This window comes from Mustela erminea, chromosome 14 (assembly GCF_009829155.1).
Source record: "Mustela erminea isolate mMusErm1 chromosome 14, mMusErm1.Pri, whole genome shotgun sequence".
Classification (NCBI taxonomy): Eukaryota; Metazoa; Chordata; class Mammalia; order Carnivora; family Mustelidae; genus Mustela; species Mustela erminea.
The window spans coordinates 85,944,298-85,961,412 of NC_045627.1; the positions used below are offsets into that span (position 1 = coordinate 85,944,298).

At 45.5% G+C, this 17,115-nt stretch overlaps 1 protein-coding gene across 2 annotated transcripts in view; it reads right to left on the reverse strand.

Annotated features, from left to right (window-relative positions):
- DHX32 (DEAH-box helicase 32 (putative)) overlaps positions 1 to 17,115 on the reverse strand; it is a 56,367-nt gene that overhangs the window by 13,971 nt on the left and 25,281 nt on the right. For both annotated transcript variants that reach the window (XM_032313680.1, XM_032313679.1), the window contains exons 3-6: positions 10,789 to 10,982; positions 6,489 to 6,858; positions 1,368 to 1,613; positions 33 to 132 (exon numbers count right to left, since the gene is read on the reverse strand). In XM_032313680.1, coding sequence (XP_032169571.1) covers positions 33 to 132; positions 1,368 to 1,613; positions 6,489 to 6,858; positions 10,789 to 10,982 — 910 coding nt within the window. The remainder of the gene's footprint in view (positions 1 to 32; positions 133 to 1,367; positions 1,614 to 6,488; positions 6,859 to 10,788; positions 10,983 to 17,115) is intronic.

Below are 17,115 nucleotides of genomic sequence, written 5' to 3' on the forward strand. Positions count from 1 at the left end.
ATTTACAGCCCTTTCCGCGACCGTGGGGCTACCTGAGGAGGACGAGCCGAGAAGCTGCTTGCGCGTGTCGGCCTGGCTCTGGCTGATAGGCTGCGTGACCAGGGAGTCTGCCCGTATCCTCGGGTTGTACACCTGGAAATGGAAAGACAGCAGGGGTCGCATCAGACACTTGGGGGGTCCAGGCGTACAGAGGGCAGCATGTGGTCCCTCACGTCACCTGTGACAGGCTTTGTTAGGCTCCTCCTCTCTGGTCCGGACTTACTATAGACCATGTCTTGACAGAGAAATTGCCAGCACCTTAACAAATGGATTTCAAGGTTCCATAAACATGGGACCTCGGCACCATCTCCTGAATACTAGCAGTGTCACTTCTCAAAGCACGACCCCGTGATGATGACAGATAGGCATCCGCCACACGGAGAAAAGCGTTAGGGCTGCCAGTGCGTCTCCTCGAGGTTCTATGCGTCTCCTCTAGGGTCTATGCAAATCGTGACCTCAGCGGTCTGACCTTGATGACAGCCGCTGAGCTCTCCCAGGCCTGAATTGGCTCAGACAGGAACTGCTGGTAGCAACAACAGTCAGTTTTCTCTTTCAGGGGCTGGGGGTGGGGTGGGGTGGTGGGGTTCTTGAGTGGTGCACTAATCCAGTAAGACCTCACACTGGTTCCAAGAGGACCTTCAGATCAGGGGGCCCTGCTCTGTGCAGTGAGACAGTGAGATACTCCAAAGTGTCTGTTTCCTCCAGGGATAAAAGCTACTTAACTGCTGATAACATGAAACAGATCAGTACTTGGGGAGGTTCTTTCAGTTCTTAAACTCTAGGATTTACGTTCCAGTGTCTTTGAGAGTTTGAGATTTACTTCCCTTTTTTCTAATTTTTTTCTTTAAAGGTAGTAATTTTATATCAACATTCAAGCTAAAACTTGGTAAGATGAAAGTCCATGTACTTGAAACTAATTTCTGGTAAATCACCTCAGGGAAGACCTTAATCATTTTGGTTACGGGGCTACCAAAAATACTCAGGAGATGTACACAGGGAAAGGCTGGTGAGAAGTCTGACACTTTGCCTTGCTGGCATCAGAGCTTAAGAAAAACCACTGACAAGGAGAACCACCGCCTTTATGCCTTAGTAGTTGTGTCTGTTTTCCCATGGCACCTGAAATCAACTCGGTTTGGGGATTACCTACATGCTAATGAGAGGCCCTACCGGGTAAACAAGCCTTGCAGTACTTTCCCTTTGCACAGGGGAGCCCATCAGGGAGCCCCCTCTCCCAGATCACAGGCTTTGTCCTCACTTCCCAGTGGATATGGTGGCAGGAAGCCAAGGACAATTACCAGCAGAGGGTTTACCGACTTGATAGTAATTACCTTTCTCCTTTCCACACCCACATCAATAACAAATTTGACTGTGTTGCTCCAGATCAGAGACTCTCCAGAGCTAGCAGTCAACACCACTCTTCTCTGATAAACTTGGCATCTCTTTTCTGTTTCATCATTTGGCTTGAACAATGCACATTTCTCTTTTGGATACAAAGGAATGACCACCAGCTCTCCAAGATCTGGGTTTAAGTTAGCTCCTTCTTGACAGACGATTTCATAGGCTTTCTCAATATCCTAAAGTAAAAAACAGTATCATCTATGAGAAGAAACATGTCACAAACAACTTTACTACTTAAAAAAAAAGTCTAATTAAAAAAATGTCTAATTAAATAAAACTATAGGCAAAAGCTAAATAATGTATACAAGGAAAGAAACCTGTGTCGTCGTCTATGTAAGTCAGTATGTGAAAAGATATAACTGGACGAGAACGTTTCTTTGGGGAAGTTAAATATAATTTATAAGCAATTTCATTGTTTTTAGTCCAGGATGGTTTTCCTCTTGTGAAATGTGCTATTTGTGCCTTCATACAGTTATCCTATGTTTCTAGCTTGATGCAGTTTCTCAAATCCATTACCAATGATGGGTAAACTTTAGTTATTTTCACATCAGTGATGATACTCTAATGGTGGCAGAGTTAAGAATTACAAAACAAGCGCTGGGTGTCCAATAAAAGCATGTACGCACACACATTCTGTAATCAGGGTCTCTGGATCACTCTGAAAGTTGTCTTGACCCATTAGCACCTTAAGACAACATACGGCAATGAAGAAGGCAGGAAATATTCACTGCTAATTCACACACCTTGGCATGACTCAGGCATTTAGAAATACCCTTTTGAATTTTTCACTGCCAAATGTATTGGAAAAAAAAATAAATTATTTCCCCTAAAACTATACAGAAGTAAGTGGTGCAAAACACTCAATAGGCAGCGTGTTTTAGACAGTATTTTTCTATTTCTCAAATACAACTAGTTTTTTAGGACCTCATGTAAAAAATATGTCACTTAATTCTTATACCTTTTTCATTTAGGTTTCTAAAATTTCTACTTTCTTAGGGGCCCAACTAACAAACTACCAAATGGAAGAAGCCTCATGAATTTCACTAAAATTCTAAAGAAAAAAGATGACCTTCCGTGACTGTTCAAATTTTAAGACCTGTTCCGTTTTCTAGTGCACTCGCTCACTCACTCTCCTTCCTTCAGTTCATTTGCAGAAGAGGGCTGAGTTAACAGGAGGGTTTTGTAGGACAGATGTGCCTGGAAAAACGGCATCATGGTGAGCCATCTGAAAGTTATTCCTGAGCTGCGGGGAGGCCCCAGGAAGTGGGCCAGAGGCCTCTGTGTAAGCAGGTGTCCAGCCACGTTCTGTGTACGTGTCCCTACATAGGTGGCTTCCTGGGGGCAGAGGTCTACCAAGCAAAGAGTGTAACTACTGATCATAATGAAAACTTGCCAATTAGGACAATCGGAACAAACTTAAAATTCTGATCATGTCCTCAACATATGTGATAACAGCCTGTAGGAAATTACAGGGAAAGCAGGAAGTGGGCTGTGTGTCCCTGCCACTGGCCACCAGTTGCCTCCCCAGGACATCCCCTGTTCCTCCCGGATGACCCCCTCGAGTAGGCTGCCTACAGGGGCTACTGGAGTTGGAAAAGGAGATGGATTCCAGCAGCCCGCTTGTGACCAATTGTTTTTCAAAATAAACCTTCAAATCACACCCAAATGTTTCTCTTATTCTCTTAGAATACCATTTAAAAGGTAATTTGGGCCACTCATTTTTAATTTGCTTCTAGTTGCTAGATTTTCTTGGTTATAGGTGGATTCTTAGGTTGACTTTTGTTCCAAATGGAGAAAGAAAAAGGCATAAAAGAAATCTTCAAAAGGAAAAAAGTGGAGCAAAACAGAACCTGATTGCAGTGTGTGGTTTAGACTCCTCGGGCTCAGCTGACATGGGGCTCTGAGACCATAGCCTTCAGAATTTGGAAAAAAAAAAAAAAAAAACCCTCAACATACTTATCTGGTTCTTCCAACCGTTTATGCATTTCCGTCTTATCCAATGGGTACAGTGCGCTGATCTATGTGGGGCCTTCCTAGAATCCCCTGCAAAGCCATGGAAAGCACAAGATGCACTGAAAGGAGATCCCCAGGCCCCAAATGGAAGGCCTGAAACTGTACAGAGCACTTTGCAGAAAACCTTCAACCTCACAGTGCCTTTCTGGAACAATTTAGAGGGGCACCATAATTGGGCTGATGGGACCATAAATCTCAACTTCGTTCTCTACATAACGTTATTTCACTTTTTCAGGTTAAAAGTTAAGTGATGAGGAACCAGAAACACTGAGGGCTCAAAGTCCATTATGTGTGAAGACTTGGGGTAGCAGGTGGCCGTGAGGATGGATTCAGCCCAGGGTGGGGGGCAGCTGGGCCGGTGCTCACAGCTCCGAGGGAGGTACCTGGTGCTCACCAACCCAAAACAGTGGAGAGCATTTCTGCAATTGTAAGTGTAGCTCTTAACCTAAAAAATGACAAGCAGCACGTTTCTGGTCATGTACTTAACTGCCTGCATTCCTAGGACATTTAACTGCCACGGCAGACTTGAAAATTTTTTATGGAAATTAAGAAAGCTTCAAATAATGTGGGAGGAAAATGATCAGTGGCTGTCAACATGGATTTCAGAGCAGGACGAGGCTTTCAAAGAGACAGATGGCAAGACCACAGGAAAGGAGTATCTTTTCTTCTTCTCTTCCCTTTTTTTTTTTTTTTTTTAAGAGAAAGAGCGCGTGTGTGCACAAGCAGGGTTGTCATGGAGGGCAGAGGCAGAGGGAGAGGGAGAACTTCCAGCAGACTCCACACTGCACAGAGCCCGACATCCCATGACCCTGAGATCATGACCTAAGGAGAAATCAGAAGCCAGATGCTTAACAGACTGAGACACCTAGGCACCCAGGAGAGGAGTATCTTAAGGAAATGCTGACGTAAGTGGTAAAGAAAAAAAGAGTAATGTCCGTCAGGAGATGAACTGTGTGTGCAGTTTGCTGGGGGGACGCGGGGAGAAGCAGACTCCAGCTGCGGGGTTCAGAGCTCAACTGTGAGGAAAGTGGAAGCCGGAGGGGGGCCTCCCTCAGAGATCCCTGGACCCAGGTCAGACCTGCAGCCCACCCCCTGCCCAACGTCACGGCCTCACTCTCAGAGCTTGGAATCACAAATTCCAGCCCAAAGCCTTCATCACACTATCACTTGCCAGAGTTGCAGACACTACAAGACTACGGTGTCTTAACAGGAAATGTCCTTCAGGTCCAACTTCAAGAAAGATTACATGACTTTGTAAGCCCTGAGTTCTACTACCAGCCTGGGTCAAGATGCATCTCCTAAGGTCTGACATTTAAAGTCACCATGCCATTAATTATAGCGTATATTAAACTTGTAAGAATCAAATACCTTTCTTACGACCATCCACTATCCCCAACTCTGTTAGGAACTTTATTTTTCAAAAATCCATTTTGGAGGCTCCTGGGTGGCTCAGTCAGTTTAGCACCACCTCTTGATTTCGGCTCAGGTCACGGGATGGAGCCCCGTGTCAGGCTCTGCGCTCAGCCCGGAGTCTGCTTGTCTTGCTCGCTCTGCTCTTCCCACCCCCCCTAAAAATAAAGTCTTTAAAAAAATCCACTTGGGAATTTTTGCTTACTCTGACTTGAAGGAGGACTACTCATTCCATCAGTCTTAATTATACGCCCCTCCTCTCCCCAAAGATCTGTCTTTTCTCACCGGGTGACTGACTTTCACACTAATTCTGCCATTCTTCCCTGCATTTGCTTCCCTTCTCCTCACTGCTTAACATTTTATTACTTTTCTCAGGACTTTCTCAACTATCTTGAATCATGCAGGATTAGGAAATGATAATAGAATAAATCACTGTAGTAGGCAGAAGATCTCCTACTAAAGAAACTTTCTACATGAAAAATGGAGAAACATGCTGTAGTTATCATATATTTGAGATTCTAAATTACTTTGTAGAAGCAGGTAAAATCCGTCTAAAGTTCCGGAAGCTAGGAGGGTTAGTCATCCTTTATGCTCTGAACGTAAGGCAGAATAAATACTTCTGTAAGTATTTCTGAAAGCAAGTGAAACTTAAGACTCTGACGGACAGCTGAGATCCTTGTCTTTGTTCAGCTGGTGGCTGAGCCAGTATCAAACAATTTCCGTTTTGGTTTCTGCTTAGTCACTGGAATCACTACAGATTTGGGTCATGGTCTACTAAAAACTGGTACTTCTACTGAGTAAGATGATGAGTAGGAAAAAAAGGCCAGGAAATAAGTCTCTAAGAAGAAAGGTATAATTCTTGAGATTCTGGAAGCTTCCAGATTGGGCCAACAGAGTACTAGAGGGGAAGTAGGGCCACTGAGTAGCTGCAATTAAAAACAAAATCCAATGCAACCTCAAAGGGCACCTTGAGGATGTAAAAGCAGTAGCATATGCTCAGTTATACATTTCCCACTGTTCTCCTAAAAACGCATCTTCTAGAATCCAGTCAGATTCTTCTCATTCATCTTACAGAAGAGGAGCCCCAGGGCAGGGAGAAAGCCTTCTAGTTGTCCTATAAATGATGCCTTTCTGCCTCACACCCCACCGACCATTGTAGGACCATCTGTGGGAACTTTTTTTGTTCCTTCGCCCTAGGTCAAGTGCTTAGGGGACAGTCCTCCTCTGTAGCAAATGCTCCTGGTCAGGTGGGAGGCAGCCGAGAGCGTGGCAGGAGTCAGCGAGCATCTTCTCTCCGAGACCATCCGAGAACGCAGGCACAGCTGAGAGCCGGCCCCAGGGCTCTGGAGACCCCCTGCTGTGGAGTCCCGAGCGCTTCCCCTGTCCCCTGCTCTCACAGCTTGCGATTTCAGAAGCCCTCCCGTGTCCTCCGCTCGGAACCGTCTTATTTACCATGCCACATGGCTTCCCAAGAACTTAAAAAAAAAAAAGGGTGTGTTGGAACCAAATATTTGAACAGTGAGTCAGCAAACGGACACCTGAATGTTAATTATTAAAAGTTTCCCAATGAGCTTAAAAGGATCCCCCTAGGGAACCTGATGACTCCACGAGTCCAGAATATGACTTACTTGTTCACAGGCCAGAAAGGCCACAATGTCCCCCTTCTCGCCGGACTGGTGAATTTCAAAGATAAGGCGTAAAATAGACTCAAAAGACTCCTGAGCGCCGCTCAGGTGCACAACCTCCACAGGGTGCTGCTTTCTCACTTCTACGAGAGGCACATTGCCGTAGTAAGAGCTGAGTTTGCTGACCAGGTGCGGGGAGGAGTTAATGATGAGCTTCAGCTCCGGCCGCGCCAGTAAGACATCCTTCAGAAGACCGAGCAACACGTCGGTGGCAATGCTTCTTTCGTGGACGTCGTCCAAGATGATGACTCCGTAGCTGCCCAAAAAAGGGCTGGACATCATCTCTCTCTGCAACATGTCATCCGTACAATACCTGCGAAGAGGCGGGAGGAACGTCAGAGGCCCTTAGGAAAACCCATAGATTCCAAATGACACCACAGACGTCTTGGCCACGCCCTCTAACGGGGGATTTAGGGGGACAGAATCACACATTACTATAAACTCTGGTCTAAAAACAGATTATTTAAATCTATGCTACTTCCTTCACATGAGAAATTAAATCTATTCCCTTCTCAGCAAAAACTCATCTAAGCACTGATCTTACAGGGAGAAATGTTCTCTGCCAGGAGGAGGTGGTGTGTTATGGAAATATTTCAAGGCTTCATTAAAAAGAGGAAGATGGTGGCTCCACTGGACTCGGCAAGGCCTGGGCCTTCAGGTGATTACGTAACACTAAGGCCATACTAAGGCTTAATCCTAGAACTAGACATACCTCTAATTTTCTCCATAACACAGAGATCTATTTCCTACCTTTGTGTTAATAAGATCATGTGTACAGTGTTTTAAAAAGTGCCTCTCCTGATAACTATTAAAAAAAAAAAAGTACAGATTGTGAAGGTTTCAGGAAATGTAGTTTGTATTTCAAATCCCTAAAACAGAATTTTAGAAAGCTAAAAATAGAACATAGGGTAGTTTTATTAATATTTTCTGAAATTAAATGTAATTAAATTTGACCTTGAATGAAAACAGGAGTCATTTTTAAAAAAATCTGTGTCCTATTTGAAATTTATGTATCACTTCTACAAGTCTGGACACCTGGTTCAGAAAGACTGTTTTAGGTATATAATACTTATATTTTATATATATATATATATGTATTTTTTTTTGAAACAGTATCCACTGTTTCAAAAAAGACCACGAAAAAGCTTATAGAAGAACCAAGTTGTTACATACAACATCCAAAATGAATGGTACTAGGCATAAAGATTATATTTATTAAGGGTCTATTATGTGCGTTATAAATGAGATACTAAGGGGCTACAGAGAAAATGAAAAGGACAATAGCAGTATAGAACACTGCCTTCCATAATCAACAGGTCACTTTAAAGGGTCTCCCTTAAATAGCTATTCAATCTGAGCTTTTTAAAAATTATGGCTAGCACAGATCTCTAAGAAAATGAACCCGGTACCGATTTACCTAGATTATCAAAATTTAGTTAACATGTACAAGGTGCTCACACGTGTTGCCCCCACAATAACCCCGTGAACAGGCAGGGTAAGAGCCCCATCTTATGGACGAGGAAGCCTGAGCCCCAGAGGTCAGGGGGCCTGTGCAGGGCTCCGGGGAGCAAGTGGTGGGGACACTCCTCTCCTAGCCATCCGCCTCATCTTCAGAGCACAGAATCTGAGAAGGGAGATGGGGGCTGCTTTCTTCCATCATAGGGGGCTTTTTACTAGTTTGAGCCTCTTTGCTGCGACTCAGACTCTGTTAGCAACAAATCAGGGCCCTGCTGACTCTGCACTGGCTGGGGGCTGTCAGGCGGGAGAAGAAAGAACAGTCTCCTGGCAACGAGGAGAATAATGGCAAAGTGCAGACACAAAAGATAGTGTGAGGGCCAGCCCCGCCCCCAGCCAAGGCAGCAGGAAGCAGAACCACTGGGGCCAAGGCCAGTCACCCAGCCCCACTGCCTCCAGAGGCGTACCTGTGCCTCAGTGACCCCGCAGCAGAAAGCTGTTGTCCATTCGAAGAGCGAATGCAGTGCGCAGGTAAGAACTAAACCAATGTCAACATGAATTGTAGCCCTTCCTTTGGCTGTCATGATTGAATACCTGGGTGGTGGTGGTGGTGGTGGTGGGGTTCCCATAAAATAATCACATGGAAGCCAAGTCCCAGCGAGAGATGTGACTTCGACCTACTCTGACAACATTATTAGATTTTTCCACAATTATTTCTCTGTGGCTTTCTAAAAAATAATGTGTGTGTGTGTGTGTGTGTGTGTGTGTGTGTGTGTGTACACACTTGATCTGTATTAATTAGCAATACTGAAATACTGCATTTTAAAACTGACTACATCCAAGAGTTCCTGCCAAATGGTTTCCAAAGTCCAGATGGCATTAAAGATATAAACATACCTATACCGACTTCAGACTATAGTCAGAGCTGTCCCTTAATTAATACCATGACCATTTGAAAGGCCACTTCAAAATGTAAAGGATAAAGAATGAATCTGTCAAGCGTTGGGATCCTTCACTCCTATGAAGGGTCAGATGTCCTGTCCTCTCCAACTCTCACAGGGAGGTTCTTACCTAGTTCATCCGTATCACTCATAGATCATTTGTATAATAGAGTTTATGCATATACACTAATTTGATGACTCAGGGACACTGTGGCTATAAAAGCAGGAGGTGAGATATCTTCAAGAAGTTCAAGTCCTATAGTTGCTGATGGAAAGATTCCCTATGATTAAACGCTAACCCAAAGACCTGTGTCTTCCATTTTTGAAGGTAAACATTTGAGGGAAAGCAGCTTAATACAGACCCCATGAGTCACATGGCCTTTCTGAATGGGAAAAGTCTCCAGACTTTACCACGAGAGGCTCTAAGCTCTCCAGCTAGCTTGGAGCGGGCACTACTCCTTCCTTCCACTAGCAAATTTGTTGAATGTTCTCTGAAACAAGCATGTCAGATCCTGGGGATATGAGGATGCAAGAGACAGCACCTACCACCCTGTACCACACCACACCACACCACCCCATACCACACCACACACCACACTGCCCCATACCACACCATACACCACACCACACCAGACCACACCACCTCATACCATACCACACCACACCATACCACACCAAACCACACCACCTCATACCATACCATACCATACCACACCACACCACACACCATACTATACCATACCACACCATACCACATCACACCACATCACCCCATACCACACCATACACACCACACCACATCACACACCATACCACACCATATCACACCACATACCACACCTTATCACACCACACCATATATACCAACCATGTTACACTAGAGCAGAGGTTCCCCAGTGGTGTGTCACACAAAGGAATTACAGATGTGCAGACATACTGTTCCCAAGACACTTGTCTCCTCAACCCTTGAGTGAGTGGTCAGGTAGTGCCTGGGGCAGCTAAAGTCCTTGGGATGGCCAAGCAGCTTTGACCATTTCTTTGAGGTGCTGTTAGATAATTCCATTTCCTAGGTGAGCTATGATATAAAACTTCCTGAGAATCACTGGCCCAGAGCACTGCTTTTCTCAAATTACGTTTCTCTTTTCTCTTCGCCTCTGCATGTTAAACTCTTAGAACCCTCTGTGCAAAGGACATCTCACAGTGAAGCTAAGAACAGAGATAGAAAAGATGCCCTTTTCCCTCAACCTGTGGTAGTTATTGAGAAGGATCCTGGGAACCTGTAAGACTCTGAAAAGCAGAGTTAGACAAACACTGATCGAACCTGCCATGATGGAGGTTGGTGCCAAGTTTTAAAGAGGCCCAGTGGAGTGATTTCTAACGCACAGCACAGGAGGGTGAGGGAAGCCTTCCTGGAGTAGGTGAGCCTTGCATGGGGTCTTACACGCCTAGAAGGAATCAGCCATGTCCAGAAGAGGCATCGGCATTCCAAGCAGAGGGCACAGGGCACAGGAGAACCACATGCATGTATCAACTTGGCAGCCGCACACATAACTTGTATGGACCCATCATGAGGAGAAGCTCAAGAAGCACAAACTTGATGGCCTTTGGGCCCAACCTAACAAGTCGTCATTTTTCCGTGAGGATTATGGGGAGACACGGAAAAAGTTTAGAGAAGGAACTCCTGGTGATGCCAGTGTAGGAAAACCACCAGCGCACATTTGGCTGGTGACGAAGCGACCAGTCACTAGGACACATTGTAAGACGTAGAACACCAGAATACGCTCTTGTGGGATCAGAACACAAGCTGAACGTCTTCAAGCACAGCAGACCCAAGCCCCCAAACCCACCTCAGGATGGTTTCGCTGGTGCAGCAGTTTTCAAAGGGGATCACGTAGCCGACTTCGTGGCCGATGCTCACATCCATCTCGTCTGCCACGCGCAGGGCGAGCTGCACCGCCGTGGGCTTGTGCACCTGTGTGCACACCACGCCCCCGTGCTGGTAGTGGACGGAGAGGCAGTACTCGGCGCACCACTGAGGAACCTTTCAGGGGAAGAATGAGACAGGGTCAGCTTCCTTGGAGAGAACCACCAAAAGACAAGGGTTCATCTGATAAATCTTTCCTCCACCAGTGATATCACCAGTGGGCTGCACTATCTCTCGCTCAGTGAAACTCACAACAGTCTGTGTTACACACAGAGTCATTCCTATTAAAAAGTTTAAGGGGGACACCTGGGTGGCTCAGTCATTAAGTGTCTGCCTTCGGCTCAAGTCATGATTCCAGCGTCCTAGGATTGAGTCCCGCATCTGGCTCCTTGCTCAGCAGGAGCCTACTTTCCCTCTGCCTGCCTCCCCCCAATCTTGTGCTCTTTCTCTGTGAGAAACAAATAAATAAAATCTTAAAAAAAAAAGTTTAAGAGTTAGCAGGGACTGTGAAAGTTGAACTTCCTCCAGATTAAAAAAAAATGCAGATAAAAATAAAAGCAAAATTTAAAAAATATTTTTAACCTCAGCTGTGTTTCTGAAAAGACTAATTTATTTACAGACTGTTATTTTCTTCCTGGTTACAAGAAAGCGCCATCAAAAATATGGCTTCTGGTTGCGTTGTATGTTAACTAAGTTGAATTTAAGTAAGAACCAAAACTAAATATGGCTTCTGGTATCAACTACTATGTTTTAAGCAATGTAAATATTAAATAGCCTCTCAATGAAACATAGTGACTCCAAATTAAAGCATGCACATTTAAATCCAAATGATTGTAACAAAATAACTGGATAAGCCTACTTACTTCCCTGGTAACAGAAGCTAAAACACATGGGTATTCATCATCTAAACACAATGTAAAATAGGCTCACTGAGCTAGTCAACCAATCCATCCATATTTGGAAAGAGTCAATTCCAAGGCTGCTGTTGAATCATTTATATTAAAAAATCCTTTTACTGAAAATGTACTTTAGAGCAATTGGCTTTGTTAAGTTTATTTGTGCAAGAATGAGGGGAGTGGAAAGGACTTGTTTCATCTGTATGCCGTAACCCCAGGTTCTGGCAGTGTCAGTAAGCCATGCTCTGTTACATGTGTCTTTAAAATAAATCATCCCAAGAGGGTTTTTAAATAGATCTAAGGTACTTAAAAGTTTTAACATGTTTAATTATTTAGAGATTTGCTATTTAGTAAACCCATCATAGAACTCTTAGATTTTAATCCTCACTGTAATTTGAAGAATAAACACAACCAGAAATCATAACTCCAAAACATTACTGCTATAGAATGCTAATCCCTAATGATTAATAGTGCAAATGTAGTTCCTTCATCTTAAGACAGGTGTCAGCCTTGTTAACAGGTCGAAAACTAATCAGTCATTAATTTATTCCGCACCCACTTTGTTCTGTGAAAGATGACGGTTTAGGGTACCGCACCCAGGAAATGTGGAATCAGGGCACAGCAGGAAACGACAAGGCACTCCAGGGACCAAAGTCCAGACCTCCAGGAGCCTGGCTTGCGACTAGTTCGCTTTTTATTCGTTTGTTTAGTAATCTCTTCACCCAACGTGGGGCTCGAACTCACCACCCCGAGATCAAGAGTTGCATGCTCTTCTAACTGAGCCAGCCACGTGCCCCAACTACTTTGTTATTTGTAAATCACAAATTCTCTAAGCTTCAGTTTCTTTTCTGTAAAAGGGGTAGAGGGGATGAGTCACCCTTCAAGTCTAAGCTCCTGGGACATTTGCTCCACAAGGCGTACTGCGATCCCACAGGGCGCTAGCCCGTGGCCATACACGAATCACCCTTCCTGCAGCTGCTGGTCTGTGCAGCTCAGTCATTAAGTGCCTGCCTTCAGCTCAAGTCATGATTCCAGCGTCCTAGGATTGAGTCTGCCCACTGCGTTAGACTAGGAGCTCTGGGAGACCAGAGACCCATTTCAGTCACCAAATAATCTCAAGCAATTTTACTCAATAAATATTTGATGGATGAACAAATTCCTTATACTTTTCAAAAATATTTTGAGTATTTAACATTAGAGTACACTCTAATACTATATATTATATATATTGTATATATCTAATAATATACAATATTAGAGTATACAATCCTGTATTTTTTCACATAAAATTTGCTGCCTCCCTCATTTCCTAGCAACTAATTTTTAAATTCCTGCCAAACCCTTCCTTTTTAACCTGATTCCCTTCATATCAGGATCCACTCTCTAGGTGTCTAGCTGAGACTTTAAATATCATTCTTGTGAAAACCATATTAAAACTGTTTGTTTGAGGGGCACCTGGGTGGCTCAGGAGGTTAAGCATCTGCCTTTGGCTCAGGTCATGACCCCGGACTCTTGGGATCAAGCCCCGAGTCAGGTTCCCTGCTCAGTGGGGAGTCTGCTTCTCCCTCTGCCGCCCACCCTGCTCATGCTCTCTCTCACACTCTGATTCTCAAATAAAAATAAATACATTAGGGGCGCCTGGGTGGCTCAGATGGTTAAGCGACGCCTCTGCCTTCAGCTCAGGTCATGATCTCCAGGTCCTGGGATCGAGCCCCATGTCGGGCTCCCAGCTCGGTGGGGAGTCTGCTTCTCCCCCTCCCTCTGCCTCTCCCCCTGCTTGTGCTTTCTCTCTCCATCTCTATCTCTGCATCTCTCTCAAATGAATAAATAAAAATAAAATGAAATAAAAATACATACATTAAATTAAATTAAACCATTTGTTTGAATTTTTGTCTCCCCACTAGACTGGGGAGTCCTTACGCTGGATGTGTATGGTTCATAGTTTCCCCAATATGCAACAGAGGACCTGACACATAATGGGGATAATAAATACTTGGGTGGATGGAAGGTTAAGGATATCATAATAATAAAGGAAGAAAAGGGAAAAGCTTGGACTCAGAACTTAGAAGTAATAAAACCAAGGGACATTAACTGCAAAGGCAGCATGGGCAGTCCTCACTAGCAGAGTAAGATGCCTAAGAAGAAACAAAGATTCTACGATTTCTAACTAATAGCAGGGCCACGGTATCACCATCAAGAATAGAAAATTGGAAAATAAAATTAAATGAATGAAGCTAAACAGCAGAAGGTGCTTTTGTGGGGAGTGAGGCGCTAGGAGGGGAGAGAGACGACCTTTGAAAGCCTCTGGCGGTGAGGAAGGTGTCAGGCCGGTCTGTGCAGGGAGCAGGCCCAGGGGCAGCGAGCCTGAGAGCAGCTGACAAGCAGGCGGGAGGGAGGAGGCGGGCAGAGGAGTCACGGGATTTCAGAGCCGGAGGAAATCTCTGGAAAGGAAATCTCTGGAAGGCACGTTGGCCACACTCTCCATGAGTGCCTTGCCCAAGTCCTACTGCCAGAGGCAGCCCAGCCCGAACCGGTCCAAACCCTCCGGCCGCGCATCCAGTGTGATGCCCGCCACGCAGCAGGTGCCCAGGCGCTTCTGAGCATCCTCCTACGAAGGTGGCAACGGGTGTCTCGAGACTCAGCCGCCAACATTTCTAATCGCACTTTCCAGCCTAACAGCGGTGTGGACACAACATCGTGATGAGCACCGCACCGCTTTACAGACGTAGAGCTGCTGCGGAAATCAGGGCACCCAGTTTGCCTACAGCACCGGAGAATATTCCGCACAGTCTTTGTCCTGCGATCCAGGACGGCTGGCTTTTGAAGTCTGGAATGCTACGGGATTCAAATAATTGCGGGCCACGTTCCCAAGCTACTGATTGGGATTTGGCCTGCATTTCTTTTCTTCTATCTACTCATAGAAACAAATGCTGCACGATTAGATTATTACACTGCATTTATAACGGCATAAATATCATATAGGCCTGGCAGTGCAATAAATCTAATAATCCAGTAGTCCTCATTGGCCTTTTTTGCCCCCTTCCCCAACTGAGCAAATTACTTCACTTACGAGGCAAAAAAATTTACTTCAGAAGTGGGAAGAGCTCTTCTAAATTCTATCTGTTAAAGTAACCGGGGAAAGACTGGCCACGCGCCTGCGGTGCTTAAGGGGGGATGTCTGCTGACACAGCCAATGACGAGCGGAGCACAGGCCACAGCTCATTCCCGCTGAGAGCCCGCTGAGCGCGGCTCTGGCTGGCCGGGACGCACCGCCCTGCGGAAACAGCTACACACGGACAGCAGCAGTGAGCAACGCACACGCCACGAGAAAGGAAATACGAACTCATCCGTCCTGCTCAGTACAATTCCTCTGGCTTTATGCACCTCCCGAATCACTCGAAGCCAGCTCAGGCCCATTGTCAAGTGTGATACCCTAGCAAACGCAAAGTATCAGCTGGAAAAAGCATGATTCAGCAACTTCTAGAAATGTGGACATTTGGTCATTTCCAGGGACCAGGATTACAGTGTCACAGGGCACGCCCGCATTCTCGGTGCCAAACATAAACACCGTGGCCTTTTGTGCCCTGATTCTGAGTCTCCTCTGGGAGCAGCTTTTTCTTTGTCCCAATATACCTTAGCCTCTCGCCAAAGAGTTAAATGCCTTTTTGAGAATTCATTCTGCCCTCCACAGTTTCTCCTAGAAGATGGTCCCCTGCCCCCCTGGCATCCAGAACGTATTATAAGTTGGCACTACAAGAACCTGGAGAGCTTAAATACCTACAACTTTTTCTAATTCGTTTGGCTTTACTCTTCCCAGAGAGATACACTGAATTCTAAGCCATTTTGTGCCTGAAACAACACTTCAGAACTTAGCAATAGGGCACCTGGGTGGCTCAGTAGGTTAAGCATCTGCCTTAGGTTTAGGTCATGATCCCGGGGTCCTGGGATAGAGCCCTGCATTAGGCTCCCTGCTCAGCAGGGAGGCTGCTTCTTCCTCTCCTGCTCCCTCTGCTTGTGCTCTGTGTCAAAAAAAAAAAAAAAAAAACTTAAAACAAAACAAAACTTAGCGAAAGTTTTACAATCTGGTGACCAAAATAGGAAACAGCTTATTTTATTTTTTTTTTCCATTGATTCTCAGTAGAATTTACTCCCAGGCCATAAGTTTTTGTTTCTTCAGTTTCCTCAGGGATAGCTTTTTCTTCTGTGCAACCTCCTCTTCTGGTTTAGGGACAGTCCAGTCGTCTTTGGGCAGGATCGCTCAGTGTGGCAGGGGGAGCTCATCTGTGGGTTGACACGACCATGAGCCCTGCATCTCAGGGGGGCTCTGTTTGCCTGAATGTGCTCAACAACCAGAGAACTGACATTTCAACCCTTATGTTCAGCATGACTCTGCATTTTTAAGCACATGCAGTAAAAAATTCAACACTCTTCTGGGGCCCTGACCCTGTGCACAGCCTCACTGTCTGGCCTGGGCACACCGACCAACTCCCACCTCTGCAAGGACCACCGCTCCTGCAAAGTGATGTCCTTCAGATACCTGGTGGCTTATCAGATCTGCATACCCTTGACGGCCTGGGCAGCTTCATGTGTGTTCTTCAAGTGAAAGCAAAGATTTGAACCTCTTGATTTGCACGATTTCGTAGGGTTTTCTGGGTCAAGCGGACAGTGAACCATTTTCAGAGGTCACCTCGGGCTGCTTAGGGAAGAGGAGAAACTGCTCTTTTGACACAGGAGAAAAATAAGCCTACTTACATATTTATCTGGGAGTCTAGGCAACAGACAACCCTGAATTTGTACGTTTGGTCTAGAAACTCTCCCTCCTAGAAATCACAACTGCAAATATTTTCACTTGGAACTCACCTTACAATTGCTTCAAACTCTTTCAACCCTTTTTTTTTCTTTTTTTTAAAAAATGATTTATTTATTTGAGAGAGTGAACGAGTGAGCATGAGTGGGGGGCCAGGCAGAAGGAGGGGGAGAAGCGGCTCTTCGCTGAGCAGCGAGTCTGACGGGAGCTCGATCCCAAGACCCTGAGGTCATGACCTGGGCCAAAGGCAGACACTTAACTGACTGAGCCACCCAGGCGCCCCTCCCTCAACCCATTTTTTAAATGCCATTTCCTGGACTGTGTGTAGTGCCAAGTGTGTTAAAGCCTGCAGCACGCTACTCTGCTGTCCCAAAGCCCAGCTCGGCTGCCTCCGGGGTGTGCAAGGCAATCAGTGTGAGAGTGCACAGCGAGACCGTGTGGCCCCGGCTCTTATCTGCTGCCGGACAGCGGATCACCAGGACGCTGGCCCACCTGCGGCATGAGAGGCGGTAAGAGAAGTCCTCTGAGGAACCAGAATCTGATCTAT